The sequence below is a fragment of the Myripristis murdjan genome, chromosome 3 (genome assembly GCF_902150065.1).
Source record: "Myripristis murdjan chromosome 3, fMyrMur1.1, whole genome shotgun sequence".
NCBI lineage: Eukaryota > Metazoa > Chordata > Actinopteri > Holocentriformes > Holocentridae > Myripristis > Myripristis murdjan.
Window position 1 is genome coordinate 5788948 of NC_043982.1, and position 22140 is coordinate 5811087.

A 22140-nucleotide genomic window follows, 5' to 3' on the forward strand; every position below is an offset into this window, starting at 1 on the left:
GTTATTGTCTGAATTGCTGTCTTTGGAAATAAAACAGTTGGTTCCATGACTGATTCCACATAGTAGCTGGGTTTTCAGTATATCAAGAAATATTATTTCAGCTTATACGGAGACATAATCTGCCACCGGCGGCATATTTTGATGCTTCATAATCATATTTGGGTTGCCATATCGTCATGCTTTCTGACTGTGCCTCCATCAGCTTGCTGATGGAGAAGTGGTTCTCGACTGCGTTACTGTACATCTGTAAAGGTGTGAGAGGTAGACATTGGTTTGATTTTGGGGTGCTCAACAGGGTTGTGCTTTCTGCCTGCGGGGAACAGAGTTTCTGTTGCGTCTCTTCGATCAGTGGTTCTTTGATGGGTTAAAAAACTAAAAAACCCTAAAGCGATTGACTCGTAAATTTCATGTCAAGTGTTATTTCATAGTTTGATCTCTCGGCTGAAACCATGATACCTAAGAGTAGTGAAGTACTTTTGCTATTGTTGCATCACTGATGTCTGCATTATTGTAAGCAGGTATGTCAGTATGCTGTTTGTGCTGCAGTACCCAGCGGGCATATGCATTTTAATTTGATGATTGCTTCTCTATGGTTGGGTCCTGAGAATGCATTTTAATTTCAGTCTGGAGTTGGGTCGTGCAACTCCACAATGCAGCGTAAGCATGTCTAATCTTGTTAATTACAGGCAGCTCTTTTATCCACTCAGTGCATGCTCTATCTCATTACTTCTCTGCCTACCTCAGTACCCTGCTGTCTGCTTCCAGCTGTCATATCAAGTTTGAACTGAGTGAAAATAGTGCCAAAATGCAGGTGTTTATGGTCATTCCAGATGGTTAGTGGTAGTATCACAGATGTCATTCAGTTCCACTGAGATGGAAGTTGGCAGGTGGAAGGCTCTGTGTGGTCACGCAGGTGGAGCAGGAGGTGGGCCCACTAACCACAATTGAATCAAGCTCCTTAAAAGTGCAGTTGGCAACTTTGTGTCATGATGCTCCAAAAGGTAACAGGAGCTGACAGTTTGAGTTTTAAAGACTGTGATACCCAGAAATCTTAGATGTGTGATGTCAGTAAACAAGGACCCAGATTTCCTCTTCTCACAGCAGGTTGAACAATTGCTGCTGAGTCCAGTTTTCTCTGGACAGAGGACAGGGCTCTTGCAGCTCTTTCAGAGTTGGGGTCTGTGCAGGTCTGTTATCTAAGGACTCCCACAGGATTTCACCCCAGAACCTCCCCTCAACCTGCAGCATTTTTTTTTGCAACACCCACTCTTGCCTGCAGCACCAGTGTGACAAATCCACCATCAATCTGCAGTTTGCCAGCCGACAAGCCTGCAAAAAAAAAAAAAAAAAAAACGCTTGCATTACAACATACCCGCCAGCAGTCCTCAATAAAAAACCTTCGCCATCCATATCCTCTGCGGGTCCTGTGGGTCATCCCTCCTCTTGCTCTGAAGTTGCAATGCTATTTTTTCCTGTACTGGGAGAAAATTCCCTACCAGTGACCACACTCGGCACCAAAATTGGGGTAAATAGGGCTAATTTACTGCATCTTGGGTAGAGGCGGATGGGATTCTCTTTTGGTGCCCCCCTTTGTGATATAGGTTGTTAAAATGGACATATTTTCACACAAAAATTTTGCCTTGTCCAGTTTTAGGTGATTGCCTTTTTAATGAGGTGAAGGCCTGTGACTTGATTATGTTTTTTTTTAATCCACTGTGAATTACAGTGTATTTTTATGAGATTCAACCGTTTACAGCTCTCCGGCCTAATTTCCTAGGTTCAACTGAATGACTACTAAGGGTCTGATTTATTAAAATGAAACCAGCGAAAACAAGTTCCAGAACCAGCACCAGAAAGTGTCAGTTTTTTTTGGAAACCATTTGTGGCATGTGTTGGCTTGTTTACACCAGCTAGGTGGAAAAAACACACTCCCATCACTTTGTGAGATAGTTTTGATCATGGGATTATAAATTGAGTTTTATGCAGAACTGTATTGCCTGCCAGTGCCTTTGTTTATGTTTTGATTTTATTGGAACGAACAAGTTTTTTTCACTCTCGATTTGACTGACTGAGTTTATAATTATGTGTGAAGACACCATATGTCAGCTAAGCATGGACTAGCAATATGGTTTGAATCTAACTTTGTTTGATGCGCAATTGAACTATGTTTGTAGCTATGGGGGGAGCCAAGAGTTGTAAAGGAGAAATTCCTGGACCAACTCAAAACCCACACTTCAAGCACTCATGTATATATAATACATACAGCAAAATGAAATTAAATTTTGCTGGTTGTGTGGTTTATTGTCTGAGAGCAGCGATGGATGGATGGCTGCCTCGGACAGGGGGTGGGTTGCAGGCCTGGATGAAATCTCCTCAGCACACCATGCAGCTATGTCTGGTAGAGGTCCAGGCTGCCATGGAAACACCGGCAGCTCAGTGCCTGGCCAGTTTGATGCTTTCAGAGGACTTCAAAGCTCCAATACTTTGTTTACTGTAACCCGTATGAGAGCAGTATGGACTAACCAGATGAGGGGCATTTGTTTGTTTTGAAGATATTTTTGCTTTCCACACCTTCTCTCTGCGGATGCTGGTTACAGAGACAGAGAAGGGATGCGCAATAAAACTTTCCAAACTTGCAGCAGAATTAATTGGTTAGAGCGCACACCTAGTCCCTGTGCTCCATATGCCTTGTCTGCATTGTCTTTTTTTGTGTGCATGGTTGTGCGATGATTGTTTGGAATGTACTTTATAAATAAACTTAACTTGACGCACAAGCAGACATTTCAAAGTCTAGGGAGCGCTGAAACCCATCCCAAGTCATTAGCTGAGTTGTTCACTTCTTCAAAGCTAAGTCAATTTAGATTCCAACTTTTGCATCCATTAGACACATACAGAGACAAGGGATGCCTGCTTTTATCTGCTGCAAAGCACTACACAGTCTCACAAGTCTGCTTTACACTTGAGGAAACAATTCATCCATAATAAACTTGAGTACTGTTTTGTCCCAGCCTGTAGTGTTATGGATTCTCCAGGAAAGATCTTCACTGGGAGCTGAAGTTCACTAGACATTTGATATGATATAAACATCCCTCTTGAAAAGTTACTTCTGTGTGGGCATTACAGAGGGATTGTCTGTTTGGGCTAACGGATTTACTTAAACATTCAAGCTATTTTCCTCATATGTTATTTGGTAGAGCGTGTGTGGTCTTCTTGTGTGTCTGCCAAACTCACAAAGAGAGCCTGGCTCTTTATGATCATCGTGTGTGTGTGTGTGTGTGTGTGTATTTACAGGTGTGCGTATGCTAGATGGGGAGGTGACGGACGTGGTGGAGGCCCAGTCTCTCAGTCTAAACCCCCAACACATCCACATCTACAGTGCCAGCTGGGGCCCAGAGGATGATGGGAAAACTGTCGATGGGCCCGCCAAGCTCGCCAAGGAAGCGTTTCTACGCGGAGTGACGGAGGTTTGTGTGTGCTTTTGTACGACCATGGTCACAATTTTCTGTTCTCAAGTTTTCCACCCCCATGTGGAACAGAAATTGTTATTTACTGCCTGTGCGGCTTGCTTTTCACAGTCAGTAATTGAACTATTGAAGCATAAGAGGACACACGCGGTTGAACAAAGCACTGCACTTTTTGACCCTGCAAATTATGAATAGAGGAGAATTTGGAATGGAGCTCGACTAAAATCTACCAGAGAGGAAAATTTTATGAAATGAATAGAAGCAGCATTGAGAAATTAAGTATGGCAAGTTTTTCCTTTTTTTTTTTTTTTTTTTTTGAGATATTCATTGCCATGTGAAGGGAGCTTTTAAAAATACCAGCTCATCTTTTGTCTCTCAGCTCTGTAAAGTGTAATTGTACAGCATGAAGAGTTTTGACTGGGAATGGAGTGTTCTTAAAACACAAATCAAGGTTGATGACGCAAGCCTCCAAACACGGGCTTATCAGCTAAATAATAAATGAGCACTGAGGTGCAGAAGTTTAAGGGCTTTTATTTTGAACAAGAGTCAAATAGCAGGACAACACAGGCACCAACACCACATACTGACATTTAAACCCAAAGGGGATCTTGTAGAAATCATAACTATCATGTAATCAATCTTGTCCCTGACAGCAGCACTTGTTTAAATACAAACTGCACGCTGGCCCAAAGAGTGTGACAGGTATGTAAATTAACAAGTGCACAGAGCTGATAAGCATTCAGATCACACCCCAGGCTTTCACTTCTGCTCTCCATGAATGAGCACATCCATCTAGCTAACTCTGCGTCTTGATATAAAGCAATTGGATTCTCGGCCCATGCCATAAAGGTGATTGGAAGCACTGACACAGACTACAAAGATAATTGTCATAGTGACAACGCTGTCAGATGGTGGTGTGGGTGGCACATCATTTGGGATTGATCAATACAGCGGGACTGTGCCACTCAGTACGATAAAGCAGTTCTTAGATAAGTCATTGCACTCTTGAGTTCTGAGAGCTGGATGATTTATTACACTGATCTGTTGACGTATAGTCCCTTTTGTGTTGTCTCGCTGCCATGGGATATTTAGCTCTTTTTCATTCACTGAGTGGCCACGCTGCCTTCTGTGATGTATGTAGCGTTTTAATGGGCCCTTTTTGAAATGAGCCCTGTAATGAATTTGCCCTTTCATCATTGGAATCCCTATTAGATTGAAAGACATTTTGTCTGTTGCTTTCTGTCATTATCATTAGTGGTGCTCATCTAGTAAGGCATGAATGAAAGGGTCTGCGGCTGTCTGGTTTCAATTGTGTTTTGTCTCTCTCTGTCTGTTTGTGTAAATGTATGTGCGGCAGGGTCGCGGGGGTCTCGGCTCCATCTTTGTCTGGGCTTCTGGAAACGGAGGAAGGGAGAAGGACAGCTGTAACTGTGACGGCTACACCAACAGCATCTACACCCTTTCCATTAGCAGCTCTACCCAGAATGGCAATGTTCCCTGGTACAGCGAGGCCTGCTCTTCCACACTTGCCACCACCTACAGCTCTGGCAACCTCAACGAGAAACAGATAGTGAGTTGCAGTTGTCCACAGAGACACATACATATTAAGGGCGGGAAAATAATTATAGCATAAATGCACCACATTGTTTTCTCGGACAATTCCGCATTGACGCAGGATGCTCAGTAAGCAATCTTTTCCCCCTAAAATACGAATTTTATTTTGATTTGTTTCTATTCGCGGAACTCATTCAAGTTGTAAGGAGTGCTACGCAAAAATTAAATATCTTGGCAGCACCACTAGCCTCAGAAACCGTGTTAAGCTGATCTATGTAGAGAAGAAAAAACAACAGCCCAACATAAGAATCCTCAAACAATTGGGAAAGTTGCCTACCAGTTCTGTTTGAGTGAAGAAAAATCACAAAGTCTGTTTGAAGATTTACTGTCTATCTTGACATGTCCAGATAGACAGACCCATTTTCAGGTCATTTTTTCCTCATTTTCTCATCACATTTTTCCCCATGAAAGACATCAAGTGAATGTGCTCAGGTTTCAAAGGGAGTAAATACACTGAATTGTTAATGAGAAATAATCAATGCATCAGTAGTCAAGATTTATCAGTAATCATTAATAATCGTTTCAGAATTTGAACAAATCACCAGCAGGCTAAATCTTCCCAAGCCTAGCACATGCACTGTGAGCACACACCATCAAACAGAGGATGACTCTCTCTGCCTCTCCCTCTCTCCCCCGCACAAACAATAGCATATCCTGCTGTGCCTAGGCCTGCATGAGGATAGCAAAATAGTAGCATAGTGAGGGAGATGATTACAAATCGAGCCTCAAATTGTTTTTGTCTTTTAACATGCCAAGTGCTTCAAGTCAGAGCATTCTGACATTATACGTGTTATACAAGAGTGCAACACACTTTCACCACCGCAGTTGTCTTTTAAGACAGCAGGATTGTAAATCAAGCAAGTCATTGAGTTGTGCTTATGAAAAGAGATTTACTCGCAGGCCGACAAAATAAGAAAATGATGAGAATATCATGAAATGATCAGCTTCAATTTGCAATATTTCTAAATGCGTTCAAAATCCCAGTTGAACAAATACGTTATATTAGATGCATTTACAGTGTTATGTACTTCTAATAGTTCGTTATAGAATTTGCTTCTGCAGCTTTTTTTCCCCTGCACCATCTCTTCTCCCTCTTCTGTGCGAAGGCTCGTCTCCACAAGATGTCCTCTGCATTCTTGCTCTCCTTTCATCCACTGTTGGGCCGTCTAAATAGTTATTGAATTGTGAATTGCCAAAACTCCATCTGGCAATCTTTTGCCGCTTAATAGTCCTGTCACAAACACAAAAGCTCACACACATGCACCCATACACACGCGCACACACACACACACACACACACACACACACACACTATCTTTCGCAAACATACAGTCTAGCAGCCAAACCCACCGGACAGACAGCTACTGACATCTTCCTGACATGTGGCTGGTCCCTCAATGCCTCAGTGCTGCACTCATTTAATTGTCCTGTCACTCATGAACCAGGGAATGAAGGGGTTGAATACAGCAGGGAGGGTCAAAACTCTTGGATTATGCAGGACAGAATGTCTTAATACACACTTAGTCTTTTTTACAGTATACATTATCCATCTGTTCCAGTTTAGTGGCAAAGGATGGGAAGCTCCCACATAAAGAATGGAACCATGTTGGCCTTTAGAGATAATCACCTAGCCCATTTATTCTGCTGTGTAGTCCCTTATCTGAAGAAGAAACCCCAAAAGTGTTTTTAGATTTGAGTTTAGAGTTTTAGTTGCTTCTGTAGATCTTGCAGGTCCATAAATTGACGTGCTGTTTGATAGATTCGAGCTGCCTATCGTATTGCATATCATATCACTCTCATACACTTCCCTAGATTAATCTCCCCTTGTGAAAGTGCACTTACAAAGTCTTTATCTTTCAAGAAATGGGTTTTGCTGAGCGCCCTGGCCTCATATTCACACAGTTACTGAGACTCATGAACCGTCCAGTACAACCCAAGTTTTCTGCAGTCGATCACTGAGCAGAGCATAGCTTATTCATTTTCCTGCCTATACTTTCTAGCTGGTCTATCATGGGGATCTTTGGCTCACAAGCCCACTTCTCCAACCATTAGGCAACTGCAGCTCCAGCAAATGTACGCTTAAGAGATTCAAGAGAAAGAACCGGTGGGGAAATAAAGGTTAATACTCACTTCAGAGGAGGGCAGGTCCAAGTATTGACATTGGCACCTGTGCTAAAGCAAGTGATGACAGTCAACAATATCTTGAGAATTAAGGATTTGTTTAACACGCAAACACTTAATGATGATGATGTTCGGGTGGATGGACTGAGGCTGTGAAACTGAATAAGTAGAGGGATAAGGTATGGGTGACAAGTGTTGTCATCATTTTGTCATGAAGCCTAAGGATAATAATAGGAACTACATAAATGCGTGTAGCTTTTATATAGTGATTGTATTTGTGAGAGATCTACAGACAAATTTCAAGCCCTCCTTTGTCGTCTTCGTCATAGGTAACTACAGACCTCAAATCAAAATGCACAGACTCCCACACCGGCACGTCTGCCTCCGCCCCCCTTGCTGCTGGGATCATCGCTCTTGCCCTGGAGGCCAAGTAAGTGCTTCTCACCATTGTTCTGAGAGTCTCACCAAGCCACTAAGCTATTAAACCCAGTTCTAGAGTAGCGCAGGACAACAGTGTGTCCATGTGGAGGGCCGAGAGCCAAGCGGCTTCTCATCGCAGCCAAACGTTACTGCACACTGGGTGATATCATTCATTACTTATCTGCTTGAAGGTGTGCTAGTAAAATCAGCCAGTGCCTCCTGTTCTCCAGCTGCATTCTGCCCAGTTATTTCTGCACTTCATCAAAACAGTCATTTTCCATTATTTTCACGGATTGAATAATTTCATTTTTGTTGAACAGATTAATTGATACTGTGGAAAACATGATTTAACATGCACACAATAACAGGATGAGTAATTATTAGAAAATTACAGTAAATATTTGTTTGTTATCTGGACCAACGTAAATGTAAAAGATTCAGAATGCCAAAGCAGGTTGAATTAATACCCACCTGCTATCAAAGTGTAGCATATGGTGAATTTTATAACCACAAAATGGCCATCTAGTAGTAACAAGTAAATAGATCTTGCTGCTTTTTTTTTGTATGTAGACCGTGAGTAGCCTTGCAGTAAATTAAACATTGTTGTGCTGAATCTGGCATTAACTGCCAGCGCTGCCTGTCTGTGCATCACCTCTGGTTGATTATACCACTTTATAAATGACTTTTTAGCCCCTCTGGCTGACAGAATTCCTCTACACATTTCCAAAAAAAAAAAAAAGGCATTATTTGGTGCTACATCTAATCATTCTGACCCAGTCACACAGCACTAATGGAGGGACAAACATGAACATTAGAGCAGTTCTGAAAAGGCAGTGATTAGTCTTGTGCCAAAACAGAGGAAGCCGGGAGAAAGGATTGCAATTAAGGACAAATTTGAAAAGAAAGTGATTAAGCAAAGCTATTAAATAATCCAACATGCCTCTGGATACTTAAGTAACATCAGAAGAGTAAAACTATGGGTGACCTGTTGCATCCCTTGTTTTGTGTTGTTTTGCCTACTAAACGCCTGCATGTCTGGAACCACGATAATCAGCCTCAGGTCTGTCAGGTCTCCTGACTTTAAGACTGACATTTTACTAAAGCACCCATTTCAGTTCAAACATGTGCTGACTGAAGATAAGATTAGACAAGATTCGGGACAGTGTGCTTATGATATTTCACTGCATACATCTGTTGTTATGCTGCTGATTAAGACTGTAGGATTTTTTTTTGCCAGTGATGTCTGCTTTATCTCTTTAGTTTTCCAAGTTGATATTAAGCCAGATTTTTACTGTGTGTGCATGTGCACTTCTGTTCCAGTAAAAACCTGACCTGGAGGGACATGCAACATCTGGTAGTACGAACTTCGCATCCTGCCCACCTCCTTACCAATGACTGGAAAACCAACGGAGTTGGCCGCAAAGGTACAGTTTATCCTTCCATTGGCCGAGCTCTGCTGGCCATCTCCTCCTTCCTCCGCCATCTGTGGATTGTCAGCGCCATTGAGACTGATTCTTATTATATCATGCATCTATTAACCTAAATTGTCCTACATTAAGTGATTACACATGCAAGGCCTTGAAAGTTGAGAGAGAGGTTTGACAGGTTGTACAACAGGGAGCGCACTATAATTCAATTGTGGAGCTTGTTTATTAAGTTGAACTTGAATAGTGAAGATGTGGCCTTCAGCAAACCAGCATTAATGTGTCTGCCACTCTTTCTCTCTCTCTCTCTCTTCAGTGAGCCATTCATATGGATATGGCCTGCTGGATGCCAGTGCAATTGTGGCCTTGGCAAAGACGTGGACGAGTGTGGGGCCTCAGCGTAAATGTGTGCTGTCCATGGTCTCTGAACCTAGGTTAGTATAGCGCATACACACACACACACAAACAAACACATACCCTGATACTGTTTTTTATCTGGTTTGACACTGATAAATTCAGCTTATGATTAGACTGTGATAAAGCACCTTGGTCTGAAATAGGCCCGAACATTTCAGCGGTGAGACGCATAGAGAAACTAAGGAGGAGCTGGTTCGTGACACTGTGGGTGTGAGAGGTGCTCGTGTGTGACTGAGCCGTCATGCTTCACTGTGATGACACATCACGGCTTCATTTTGAGCTTGGCTCTGGGTGCTTGCTGAAATGCTCTGTGCAGTTTATGTGTCTACTGTTTGTGTGGCTGCATGTTTTTGTAGAGGCTCAAAGTGCTGTTTCTCTTAAAAACAGTGAAAAATCTGCCAGTGACATAATCCCACTTGTGTCCCATGCAGCTCCACTCGTTTCAGGAATTTTTCTGGGAAGTTGGAATCACTATAAACAAGACAGAATAAGAAGAAAGAAATTAATGCTTGATTCAAGAGAATTCTGGAGATAAACTGGATTATCTCATCTCACTGGTAGATTTTTTTTTTACCTTGTTTGAAGAAAAGATGAAGAAAAGATTTTAAGGCTGAATAAGTCTAATTTTTTGCAGCATTATACTGTGTACATCGTTCTGGAGATGTAGAAAGAGCACCGACATCATCAGTCACTTAAAGAGATAATCATATGTAAATTCAGAGACGAGTCCGCTCTATAAGCTTCTTTTTTTTTACGACGCTGTATTTCACTCCCACCATCTTGTTCCTTCCTTCTTGGTGCAAGAGTCCAGCAAGGCCTCTCATCATCTCTTTATCATTCTGTCTTTCTCTCCCTTTCTGCCTCTGGGTATCAAGCCCTCCCTCATACTCTATCTGGGAGAAACTCAGGCCAGATGGTGTTAGCCTCTGGGAGCAGTAGTCAAGTCAGGTTTATTTAATTTACATTTTAGGCATTTAGCCGACTCCCCGATCCACAGTGACACAGGATAAGGTGAGCCAATAAAGGTTCAGTGGCTCTCTCAGAGACTCAAAGATTTAAACACAGAATAATAATAACAGTATACCTAAAAATACAGTCATTTCCACTACAGAAAAATATAGGAACCCGTCAAGACAATAAAAGACCACATCTTGCAACAACTCAGGAATTTTGTTGCTTGATGTCACTCTTGGTAACAAGATGCAGTGATGAGCTGGTTCAGTCACCACAATTTACCCACATCGCAACAAACTATTTTGCAAATCATGAGGGAGTTCAGCAGATTTCACAACATAAAATCAAAATCTTTGGCTATCAGAGTCATTAACATTCATAAACATTCATAAACCTCAGAACTGGTCATTTGCTTCACCTATGTTGGAACTCCAATATGTTGGTCGTTCAACTCTATCAAATTCAACGCATCATCATCATATTCTCAATATCTTCATGTCACATTGCGGCTCTTGTATTTAATGCTGTTAGTAATTGGAAAATGGCTGTAGCCCATCAGGAAGACTTTCAGACCCGCTCAGATCACTCTGTCCAGCTTCAAGTCATCAAAACCCAACAGTGCTGCTGCTTTCAGGAAAACTAACGTGGAGGACTTTATTACAGTGATGGAATACTGGTTTGAAGAAAGTTTGAAGTCTCTATTGTGGTGGAATGAGTGAAAACCAATGGCTGGATAAAAGTTAGGAAAATCGTTATTGGAGTTCTAAAATGCAACTGCTTGCTTTAGGAAAAGTTTGGCAGAAAAAAGTATATACATTTTGTCGATACTACATTAAGCATACAGAATCACTGTTGTGGTCTTTTATCACAACCAGCACCGTATTCAGTTGAGAGCAGATTGTAGGCAGGGTGAAGCAGGTCAGGGGAGATGGGACATCTCCAGGGTCTTGGTGGATCAGTGAAAAGAGGCTTCGTAGAAGACAAACTACACAACAGGCGAGCAATATCTAGAAGTGTCAGAAATTCACAAACTAGATGGCAAAGGTCTGTAATTGTTCAGGGATGTTTGCACAAAACTCCTGGAAGCATGCCTCTAGCCAAGGAAACAGGCCACCAGGTTGGTTCACAAATGCAGTGGAAATGAGCAATCTATGACCACTGAATTTTTATATTTTCAGTTGTGTTTGCATACTCCACATCCAAACAACTACCTACATGGTGTTGGGGGTAACTTAGTACACGTTGTAATATTATTACTGGTGTGAGTAACAGGAGTGTAACAAGTTAGTCTTGATAATGGAGTAACATTATTACAGTTACTGTTACCAGTTGACAGAAAGCATTTGAAAAGCTTCTGCTCCTGCTAATGAGATATGACCGATCCTTCAGCACGAGTGCCCGGGAGGATTCTAAAGTAGTGCACTTCTTCATTTTAATTGTTTCTGTTTTAATAAGCACCTCTCAAAATAATTTAACCCGTGTGTCAATGTTTTGTTTTGTTTTTCAAGAGTTTCCACTGTATGCCTTTAGGCAGCCACTGCAATCCTGATTATGGATGTTTATTTTTTTTATTTATTTTTAATATCTGCTGCTGTTTTTTAAATCAAACATGGATTTGTGTTTTTAAGAGTTTAGGGTCTCTCAAACATAGAGTTACTAGACATTATTTTGTGTCTGCATGATTTTCAGTTGCATACCAGGTGAAAGTAACATTAAGGTAATGTGTTTTTCATTGTACAGAAATTAATATAATGTAATCATATTACTTTAAATAAGGAGTAATAAGTAATATATTACATTTGGAAAGTAAGTTCCCCAGTACTGCTGCAAGCCCATCGTAGGATCTTCTTGTGTGTAGATATTCCACGGTATTAAAGATTTTGGAAACAAGCAGGGATTTCTAAATCTCTCCACTTCCTGAGAAAACTGCCTATTATTTTCATGCCATCCCGACTTCTCCAAAAACTGTTAAAAAGTTGCGCCATCCTAAGGGGAAAGTGCCAAGCAAACCATGTCTAATGTCAAAGACGCATAACGGGTCTGTGTGTATGTGTGTCTGTTGATTACACTTTGTTTTGAATATTTATGCTATTCCCATCTGAGACCGCTGCAAAGGTTAGAAGAATTGATTTGGTTCTTTAGTGTGTCATGAAACATTTATCAGACTTAACTTGGAGGCAGCATGTCTTACACCCAGTTTACTGATCACACCGTATCTTCTCTATAATTTGGGCACTTCAGTGCCACTAAAGCTCTTCGCCTTCCCCTAGGCTCCTACTCTGAATTGTTGTGGATGCGTGTAATCTCCTAAGCGGATTTGGGGGGAGTAGAAAGAGCTGGGTGCTTTACTCCTGTGGAGGACACTGGTGCTACAGGACGTGAGACACTAATCCTGTTCAAGGCCACAAACCCTTTGCCCTTCGAAGTCTCACACTCTGGCCGGGAGCAAAAAGTTAGACTTGCACAGATGTCTGGGCTGCACACTGTTTTGCTTTTGGCATCCCAAGCTAGCTAAAGCAATCCATGTACAGTCTGATCTCAGACAAGGCAATCGCAGTCGCAAACGTGACTGTCTGATTGTTTATTCTCAATACACTGTTTGCTGTGTTTCAGGAACATTGGCAGCCATTTGGTGATTAACAAAAGTGCGGATGCCTGCATCGGGACAGCCAACCACGTGAGCACATTAGAGCACGTCCAGGCCCAGCTCACCCTGTCCTACAATCGCAGGGGAAACCTGGCCATCCACCTCATTAGTCCCATGGGCACAAGATCCACATTGCTCGCACCAAGGTACCAATGTCAAAGTACATGCACACATGCAGGCAAACGCACACAGTTCTAACTTGAAGAAACACACACCACTTACACTCTTGCATGTTCTTTTCCTGCAGGCCTCATGACTACTCATCAGAAGGTTTTAACGACTGGGCCTTCATGACCACCCACTCCTGGGACGAGAACCCAAGTGGGACATGGATTCTGGAAATAGAAAATGTGGCTGGGGCCAGTGACTATGGTGAGCTTTCTTATTTTCTGCTACAGAATATCTGAGCTGGTAAATATCCTCTGGACTATACTCTCTATAAAATGGATTTTTCAAAAAGTTTGGGTGAATTAGCCTCCTTGTTTGTGTGTTTATAGGCTGTTTTTTGTTTGTTTGTTTGTTTGTTTTACTCTCCAGATTTGGTTCTTTATGTTTATCTTAAATTATGTTTGACATGATAATGAACATGTGCATTTATGCATGGGATCTAGAGGTCAGAGTTCCAAACAGGCTGTCATGAGACTGGAGATGGAGCTGTAGTGGTGTCTGTATTCAGAGCGCCTCCTCTTTTGTTCTCTTTATGCGAGGGGGCCAGTGGGCCCCTGGACAGTTCAGCAGCAGGCATCCGCAGTACATCTGGACAGAGTCTGTCCACCCCCGGCATGATTCTCAGCAGCAAAGAAAATCACCACAAGATCTAAGAATGTATGTCTCACACAGTAAGGAATAATTCACTAAGGTGGATCTGCTAGCAAGGCCGCACTCTAGAGATCTGCACCTCATACCCGCTCATTTCAAGGAAGGCTTTTCTGTCACCCTTTCAGGAAATGCAAAAATATAAAACAAGAAGGGAAGAAACTGCAATTTCACTATTCACTCTAGGGAGTGCCAAAGCCTCACTGGTGTAGACGGACGTGCTTTTTGCCAGTGGTTAATTTAAACTTGTTTCCCTCTCTCTATCTGTTTGCCTCTCAGGCACTCTGACCCAGTTCACTTTGGTCCTGTACGGGACAGGCACAGCTACTTCCAGCTCCTCTGACAAAGAGTTGTCTCAGCCTGGCAATGGCAGCTGCAAGACGTTTGACCTGAGGCAGATATGTATTGGTAAGACTAGTATCACTTCCATTGCTCAGACTTTGTTCCTGATACTTGAATTACTGTTACTGTTGTTAGTAGGGGTAGTGAAACTATTCTCTGCTTTTGAGTTGTTAATTTCAAATAGGATGGAAGATTGTCCCAAGTCTGCCTAGCTGCACACTTTTACATAGTTTGCAGTGTGTTCCACACATTCAAATGTAGACAATTCAAATGTAGGCAAATTTCAATCTTATTTGAAAGTCTCACTGTGATCTTATTTAAGCTTTTCTTTCAAACTTCATGTCATTAATTTAACTTTCCTTGTAAATGTAATTCCTGGTAGGTCAAATTAAATTTGAGCTTATTGAGGTCCCTTTTTTATTATCTTATTTTAAGTTAATGATAATGGCTCTTCTCAAATTCATATTACTGTGCACTGGCTTATCCAAGTACTGCTGTAGGAAAGGTATGAGATACCACTGACACTCAAGTTCAAGTCCCACAGACGTGTTGTCTGAAACAGTGGCAGTGTGACCCCTACGGGCTGTCAGAGGAACTTACATGTCAAGGGACTAAAGCCAAAACTCAGGATTAACTGGATCCGATCATCAGGCAGAAGTGTACAATAAATTTAAAAAGATAAACTATCAGGCCTATTTAAACTTAAAAACTTGATGCATAAGAGTTGTAGACTCAGCGTGTAGCCTACGGCACAATAGCTTCTGTGGCCTAAAAAGATCACCATAATACAATAATGTGAGCTGTAATCTCTGTGTTTTAAACCAATTGACAAACCCCCTGCAGTAAATTAGATTTCTGTGTCTCCTGTTGGTATACACCACTGTTATCAGCTCCTTCCCCCCTGGCATCCACATTATTTTAATTGCTCTTATAGGCAATGGTCTGCATCTGGACCTCCTGCATATGGAAATGACTGTGTTGACTTAAACATGCTGCACTCAGCATATAATTTGCAAAGCTTTTCGTCATCACATTTTTAGTAAGCAAAAGTAACTCAAAAGTGAAAATGGGGGTGTTCTTTGAGACTTGCACTCCAGTATGTTTTGAGGCAAAGCCAAATTAACATGAAACTGCCCTAAAACTTTCTGTATGTGGTAAATATAAACACTGCATGAATAAATACTATGTATATATGACATAATGAGCTGTTAATGAGCTCTTTTTGCCATGACTGAGTCCATCCTCCTTTCTCTGGAGTCTGAGCTCATTCATGTTATAGAGACCACCCAGGAGCAAACAGCAGACTGCTCTGTGTTCTGTCACTGCTTTGGGTGGTAATTTCAGTTTCTCTGTTCACTCTCTCCTACAGAGTGCAATGCTGGCTACTACCTCTTTCAGCAGGGCTGTGTGAAAGAATGTCCAGCAGGCTACAGTGTGGGCTCGCAGCCCCTCAACTACACATTAGGAAACTTTGTGGAACCAGCCTCCGTCCTGACTTGCCTGCCCTGCCAACCCCCCTGTCTGACCTGCAAAAGCCTCAGCCCACACGCCTGCTTGTCCTGCCCCCCTCACAACCACCTGGACCCCGTCTCTGGCACCTGCCTGCACCTCAACCAGATCCAGCGTGAGTCCCCTGGCAGCTTCATGGTGGGCCAGGGGAACGGCGGCTCGCAGCTCCAGCTTGGCTCTCAGCTGCCCATCACCATTGCTGTGCTCAGCTGCATGGCCATCATCGCCACTTTTGCTGGCATCTTCCTGCTGCTGCAGCTGCGCTCCGGGGCGCTCATCAAGCTGCCCTCTCTAGAGGCCGGCGGAGGCCTGGGCGGGAGCTTCAGCCTTGGGGGCAACAGGGTGGTGTCGTACCGCGGTATCCCCACAGTGTGGGGGGATGAAGGGGTAAATACAGACTCGGAAAACGAAGAGTTTGACGTCCACAATGAGAGGACTGCCTTTATCAAAACACAAAGTGCTCTTTAATGCCCCCACCCCCTCACCCCCCTTTTCCCTCTTCCTCTCCTGCTCTCAAAACCCTCTCACCCCTTATGTCTGACCATTCAGGGCTGTGGTACTGTCTTTTCACAGTCTTCTCTGGTTTTATCTCTCATTCCCTTTTCCATCTGTCTTACTGGGTTCTCATCTGAGTCCTGCTTCGGGATCTTGTCTTCCACTCTTCTGTGGGTGACCTGATGGGAGGCCGCTGTCTCTTGGAGCTTGGGGATGGCCTGAGCTTGCTCTGTTCACACTTGGGCGCATTTCTATTAAACTGGCTCTCTCCCCCCTGTTGCCCTCAATCACTAACAGACAGAGTGTGTCTGTGCAGAGCCCATTTCCCCCCGGCTCCAGGGTTTTTATGTGTCACAATAAACAAACGGTTATTGTTTGCTTTCTTCCTCTTTATTTTTCTTTTTTTTTCCATCAGTCTCAGTGCAGTAGCCGGACGAGATTGTTACATTTTGGGAACACAGCTTTGTGTGTGAGCGCGTGTGAGTGTGTCTGTGTGCATGCAAGCATGTAAATCTGGTGAACAGTGTAGTAGAGGCAGTCATAGAGAAGCTGCAGCGGGTCCTGTCACATCTCCAACTTAAACTGCAAAACGATAACAAAGATCTGTAAAAAGGAGCCTTTTGCTCAGATTGGTGAACAGGGATTTGTTCTGGACAGCTGTTTTTCAGTTGACATAATCATTCAAAACGTGTTCAGAAAAACAGCCCTTATTCTTACTCTTCGAGTTGTGACTTGTCAGAGAAGCAAAACAATCCATCAGGAAGCTTTCTCTGTTTGTTGTGGTGAGACACAGTTTTTGTATCTGCTCTTTTATCTGCACAGTTACTGTTGCAGGTGTGATGGGGGGAGGCTTTAGTCCTCTCATTAACACAGTTTGGAATGATAGCTCTGGTAGAAGAAACTCTGACTCACACAATTAGCAAAAGGTTTCCCATCACTTTTAGAATTGAGGATGGATTGAACTTATAACAGAATTAATGCAAAAATATAAATTCTCCTGGCTTTTTAAACTCCTAACCGTCACAGAGAAAGCTACAATGAAACAACTGTGACTTATCATTGGCTTTTAGATAAACCCTAAGGCAAAATCGCCTCGGGGGATATTTAATTTTACCCGTTTTCAGCATTTGATGTGCTCACATCCTGCAGCTGAGAGCAGCAGCAGTGTGCACAGATGAGACCCAGAAGAATAGTTGACAATTTAACACAAGGGCTTGTCAAAGCAGAGGGGTGAGTTGCCAGTGATTGGTTTTCTTGACACGAGAGCAGCACAGCAGCATGGCCTTCCCTTCATCAGAGCGAATTAGCACCATTAAGGTCTCGCACATGCCTCGTATAGTAACAGCCGTGTGATTCTTTTTGTGCGTGCGTGCATATGGGTGAGAAAGTTTCCGTATTGAGTAGTGCATACGCAGTAGAAAAATGTTTTTTTTAGCCACAGGGTGAACACTATGGGCCCTGTGAAGTGGTAAATTTTCTTTTCACACTTCAGGCTGCCAGTCAGGCTTTCTTCTTAACATCTCTTCAGTTCTGTGTAGGAATCCTGCATTGAGACTTTACATCTCACCAGCTTCTCTGCACGCTCCCTCCAGTCATCACCTGATCTGTTCAGTGGATTTGCCAATTAATTGCATTTTGAATGACACTACAATGTTTTTTTTTCTTTTCCTTTTTTTATTCCTATCTTTAAGGAGGATCGTTTTAAAGTGATTTTTCTTTTTTTCGGGGCTGCTTATCATTGAAAATCTGCATCTCATAAATTTATCCAGTGTACCCATTTTGGATCTATGCTTTCTTTCTTTCTTTCTGTCTTTCTTTGTCTTTCTTTCTGTCTTTCTTTCTTACTATGTTGACATGATTTTCCATTTTCAGTACAGAACAGTGGAGCTTGCTGAGAGAGGTTGTCATGGTGATGACATGCATACACAATTGCAGCTGCTCATCCTTTCATCTACCTCTCATATGGTTCAGCAATGTTCCACACACTGTATGTTGTTTCAGTTAATGATAAATCAGTATAGTGATCAAAATATACGTAGGTCAGAAATGAAACCTTCTCTTTGGAAAGTTTTAAGAGTATAGGGGTTTTCAAGTCTAATTTATGTTTCAAAGGAAAATAAAATAATACTAAAAGAGCAACTGCAGTGCTAGGACTGGTAGACCTGCAGTGTAAGTGATAGTCCACCCCAAACTCCATATCAGACCTGTCCTCTAAACATATTGCCTTCTGGATTGGTATTCATGGGGCGTCACACCTATGCTTTAAAACCTAAAAAAGGGATGGGTTGAAGGATTGCCCATAGGTGTTGGCCAGTGTTGGAGTGCTCAATTGCTAACTTGAAACTGTTAGGGGCATTTGTTTTCCAGACCTCTTAGACTCAGTTTCTTTGTGGACGGCTCCACCTGGGGTTTAAGTCATTTTTTTTGTTTTGTTCTCGAATTTCTGTCACTGACAATCAAATCAACAGTTTCCTTGTTTGTGGGAGGGGAAGTTGCACAAGCACACAAAACAAATCAATTTTAATTTATCGACTTTTGTTAGAAGCCCTTCTTGGAAGGTATTTCATAAATATGCAGAGGCAAATGTGGTTTAAATTGCAAATGAGTATCCAGAGGTCATCTGCTTATCCAGAAAAAAAAAAATGATAAAGAAAAACAAAGACAAATTAGAGGGTGATATTAAAAAAAAAAAAAAGAGTACAGTTTCAAACCGAATACCTGACGAAAAAACACATGTTGAAAACAAAGCAGAAAGCATGGCATGGATATCGTCGCCAACAGCAACTCAATGCAGCACTGAGCCAGGAGGCTTAACTCATCTCAGATGGCCAGCGCAGGTGTAGCACATTTGGCTTATCAAGACTTTTTCAGCCAGGAAGCATTAAACCTGATTGGTTTGGAAAACCAGCCTCAGAATGTGGATTTGAATAATGATAGGAACAAAGCTAATGTCATCGCAGCATTACAAGGCTTGGGGCACTGTGACGGACAGTAGTGCCCAATGCCGTTTTAAGCATTAATTTCCCGAGTTAAAAAAAAGACATAGAAAAATGTGATAATGCCCTCTGTCAAAATCACCTTGGACTTGAGCCACAAAATAAGATTTACACCCCAGCTGTGGGGGAAAACTTACTCTGAGATTTATTGGACTAACTGGGCACCAAAATTGCTGTCTCAAACTGTTTTCTCAAGCTCTGGATGCTGAAAGCAGAATTCCTCAGAAGAACCCTGTGGGACTTGTGACCAATTTTTCTTAATTTGTGTGACTTATTTTGGCTAAAGTTTGTCCAAATAGTGTATTGTGCATCTGCCCTTACTAAACACCAGGAACTACTCGGCTTCTGTATTGAAACTGCTTTCAAATTTTAACACCTGGGGGTGTGATGACATGTTCCACGCCCCTTAGAGCACGTACATAAAATGTTTGATTCTTTTTCACATGATGCTGTGTTCACTACAGCTTGAACACTTTACCCTGATGAACTCCAAGCTCTGTGCATTCAAGTGGTAAGCTTTGAAAAACGCAGACAGCATTAAGTAGCTTGTGCTTCCAAAGCACCGGGAGCTGCTGGCAAACATTTTGCAGCCGGCTCACTTGTTTCCCTCAAAGAATGTGCTGAGAACTACACACTAACGAGGAGAGGTTCTTCCATTGTGCCATGAAGCAGATTGTCGTTATAAGGCAGTTACTGGATTACGCCTTTAATGGTAGAAAGTAACAGAAGTTACCACAAATGTTCTGTTCATTACAAAGCAGTGTACTGTGGAGCCTCTTCTTTATGCTGCTGACCTGTTATTACATGTGGAGTTCAACAGTGTTTCAGTCCTGCCTTAGGATGTAGTCTGAAGTTAACAGGATGAAGTTGGAGTTAATCGCAGCAATATCTTTGGCATAACCAAAGACAGAATCATTTTAGTGGTGTCTAGTGTTGACATGTGGTGTTGCTTTCAGGTTGTCATTACCCATCGATCCCTACATCCATTCAGTCTGTTTGGTTGAAACTTTTTTGTAATTTCTGCCTTTAAAGATCTGAGATCTGCAGTGACACCCTGTACATTCAGCAGCTGTGGAGGGAGGAGGTAGAATGTATCCCATCGCCATTAAATTAAGGGCTGAATCAGATTTGTGTGTGTGCGCGCTCAGCGTGCGTGTGTGCGTCCATGTGAGCGCATGCTTGTTTTAAGTATAAATTAAACACTTTGGAGGGGAGTTGGTGGAGCGGCCTCAGACAACTCTGTTGACCTCCTCCCACCTCTTACGAGGTTCCTGGCCTGTGGCTGCACACAGTACCTTACAGATACCGTGACCTATGAATAATGTAAAAGAATGACTATCTTACATGGGACATAACTCTAAAATAAGGCCTATTTTTGTACTATATGAGCGGTGCAGTGTAATTTTCTTGTAATTTAAAGATTTTTTTGCTCTTGTTTTCTCCTTTTTATTTAATTGATGTCAATTATAGATTCTACTAAAAATAAAGATCTATGCAAATTTGAATGTGTTTTTATTCTTTTGAATGCACTACAAATACAGATTATTAATAGATGTAAGCTATTGTAACTCAGCAGTGTTTCCTCTCCATTCATTTAGCCTACTAGCAATGTGCCATGACAGCCAGAGGGAATGTGAGATCAAAGTAAACATCGTAACTGCACTTTACTATTGTCTAAAAAGGTACGTCCACTGTTTTAACACAAGTGACTTTGTTATGATTTAAACCATTTAGCATTATAACCTTAACTTGAGTCATAGCTTAGGCCAAAACAGCAACAGATAAGGGATAAATGTAGACTTGTCCACAAAAGCTGAAAATTACAGAGGAAACACTGAAGGCACAAAGTACAACGAGGTGATCTGTTATCGAAAAATAATTACAAGGTGCAGGTGGGGTCCTTGGCTCACCTCATAGTGGGTTATCTGCCAACTTATTACAGTGCTTTTGTAGAGGTCTTCACACCAACGTGAGTCATAGCAAATAAATTACACTACAGTGGTTTTCGAGGGCAGACGGTGCCTGTTTCCATTTCAAGGTGGCAGTCAGATTGCTAACCTGCTGCTGTCACTTGGATCATCTTCGTCCTGTCTGCAGGGGGTGGAGCCGGTGATCGACAGCCATAATGTCATTTTGACACCGGGTGTCTCCAGTCAGTTGCTGAAATAACTTGTTCCTGTATATGTAGCTGGCTTGCTAGCCCACAACACACATAGCAGCAAGACTTTATTTGGTGAAGGCAAGCACATTGTTCTCAGAATGAACAGGTAGAGTGAAGAGGCAGCAGTTTGACTGATTTAGTTGCCCTGCTTGTAACTTCAGTTCTGAGTACCAGACGTACTCCAGCATGAGTAGGTGCAGAGCCCTTTAACTTTGCTATTGGTTTACGCCGTTCCTTAGTACCTGAGAGGCAATCTTTGCACTCACCACCCAATCAAGAGGTAGAAGCCACTCAGCAACCACTTCCTATAAAACCCCAGAGTCTCTGCTGCTTGTCTCCCCTTGAACTTAGCAACAAAGACTGGGGCCAGCTGGGCTTGTAGTTAGAGTGCTCTACACATTACATCCAGGGTGACTACTATTTCTAGGTTGTACATGCTTCGCCCTCTGATGGACTGTGCTATTGGTTCATACCTCAGGCAAAGACTGTTCTGGATGACTTTAATCCCAGTCCAAACTGACACTAGTCCAATACCAGCCCAACCAAAAACAGCAGTAATCCATTGGAGTACCACGTACCTGGGGGTCTTGCACCTCACTGCAACAACCAGCAAACAGCTGGACACTTACCAAAGCCTCGGTCTTCTGCAGATGAGGACATGGACAGACATGCAGGAGGGATGTACAGATGAGGCCCACAGATCCCCCGCTGTGATGGCTGACATCAAGGCTAAGAGGATCATCATCTTGACTGATATTAG

At 42.4% G+C, this 22140-nt stretch overlaps 1 protein-coding gene across 3 annotated transcripts in view; it reads left to right on the forward strand.

Annotated features, from left to right (window-relative positions):
• The window catches only part of furina (furin (paired basic amino acid cleaving enzyme) a), a 94930-nt gene extending 74206 nt beyond the window's left edge, over nt 1–20724 (forward strand). For all 3 annotated transcript variants that reach the window (XM_030075711.1, XM_030075719.1, XM_030075725.1), the window contains exons 8-16: nt 3292–3464; nt 4822–5034; nt 7529–7629; nt 8940–9043; nt 9360–9477; nt 13028–13207; nt 13309–13433; nt 14157–14285; nt 15589–20724. In XM_030075711.1, the coding sequence (XP_029931571.1) occupies nt 3292–3464; nt 4822–5034; nt 7529–7629; nt 8940–9043; nt 9360–9477; nt 13028–13207; nt 13309–13433; nt 14157–14285; nt 15589–16196 (1751 nt within the window). In that variant the 3' untranslated portion in view covers nt 16197–20724. The remainder of the gene's footprint in view (nt 1–3291; nt 3465–4821; nt 5035–7528; nt 7630–8939; nt 9044–9359; nt 9478–13027; nt 13208–13308; nt 13434–14156; nt 14286–15588) is intronic.
• Nucleotides 20725–22140: the final 1416 nt, after the last annotated feature.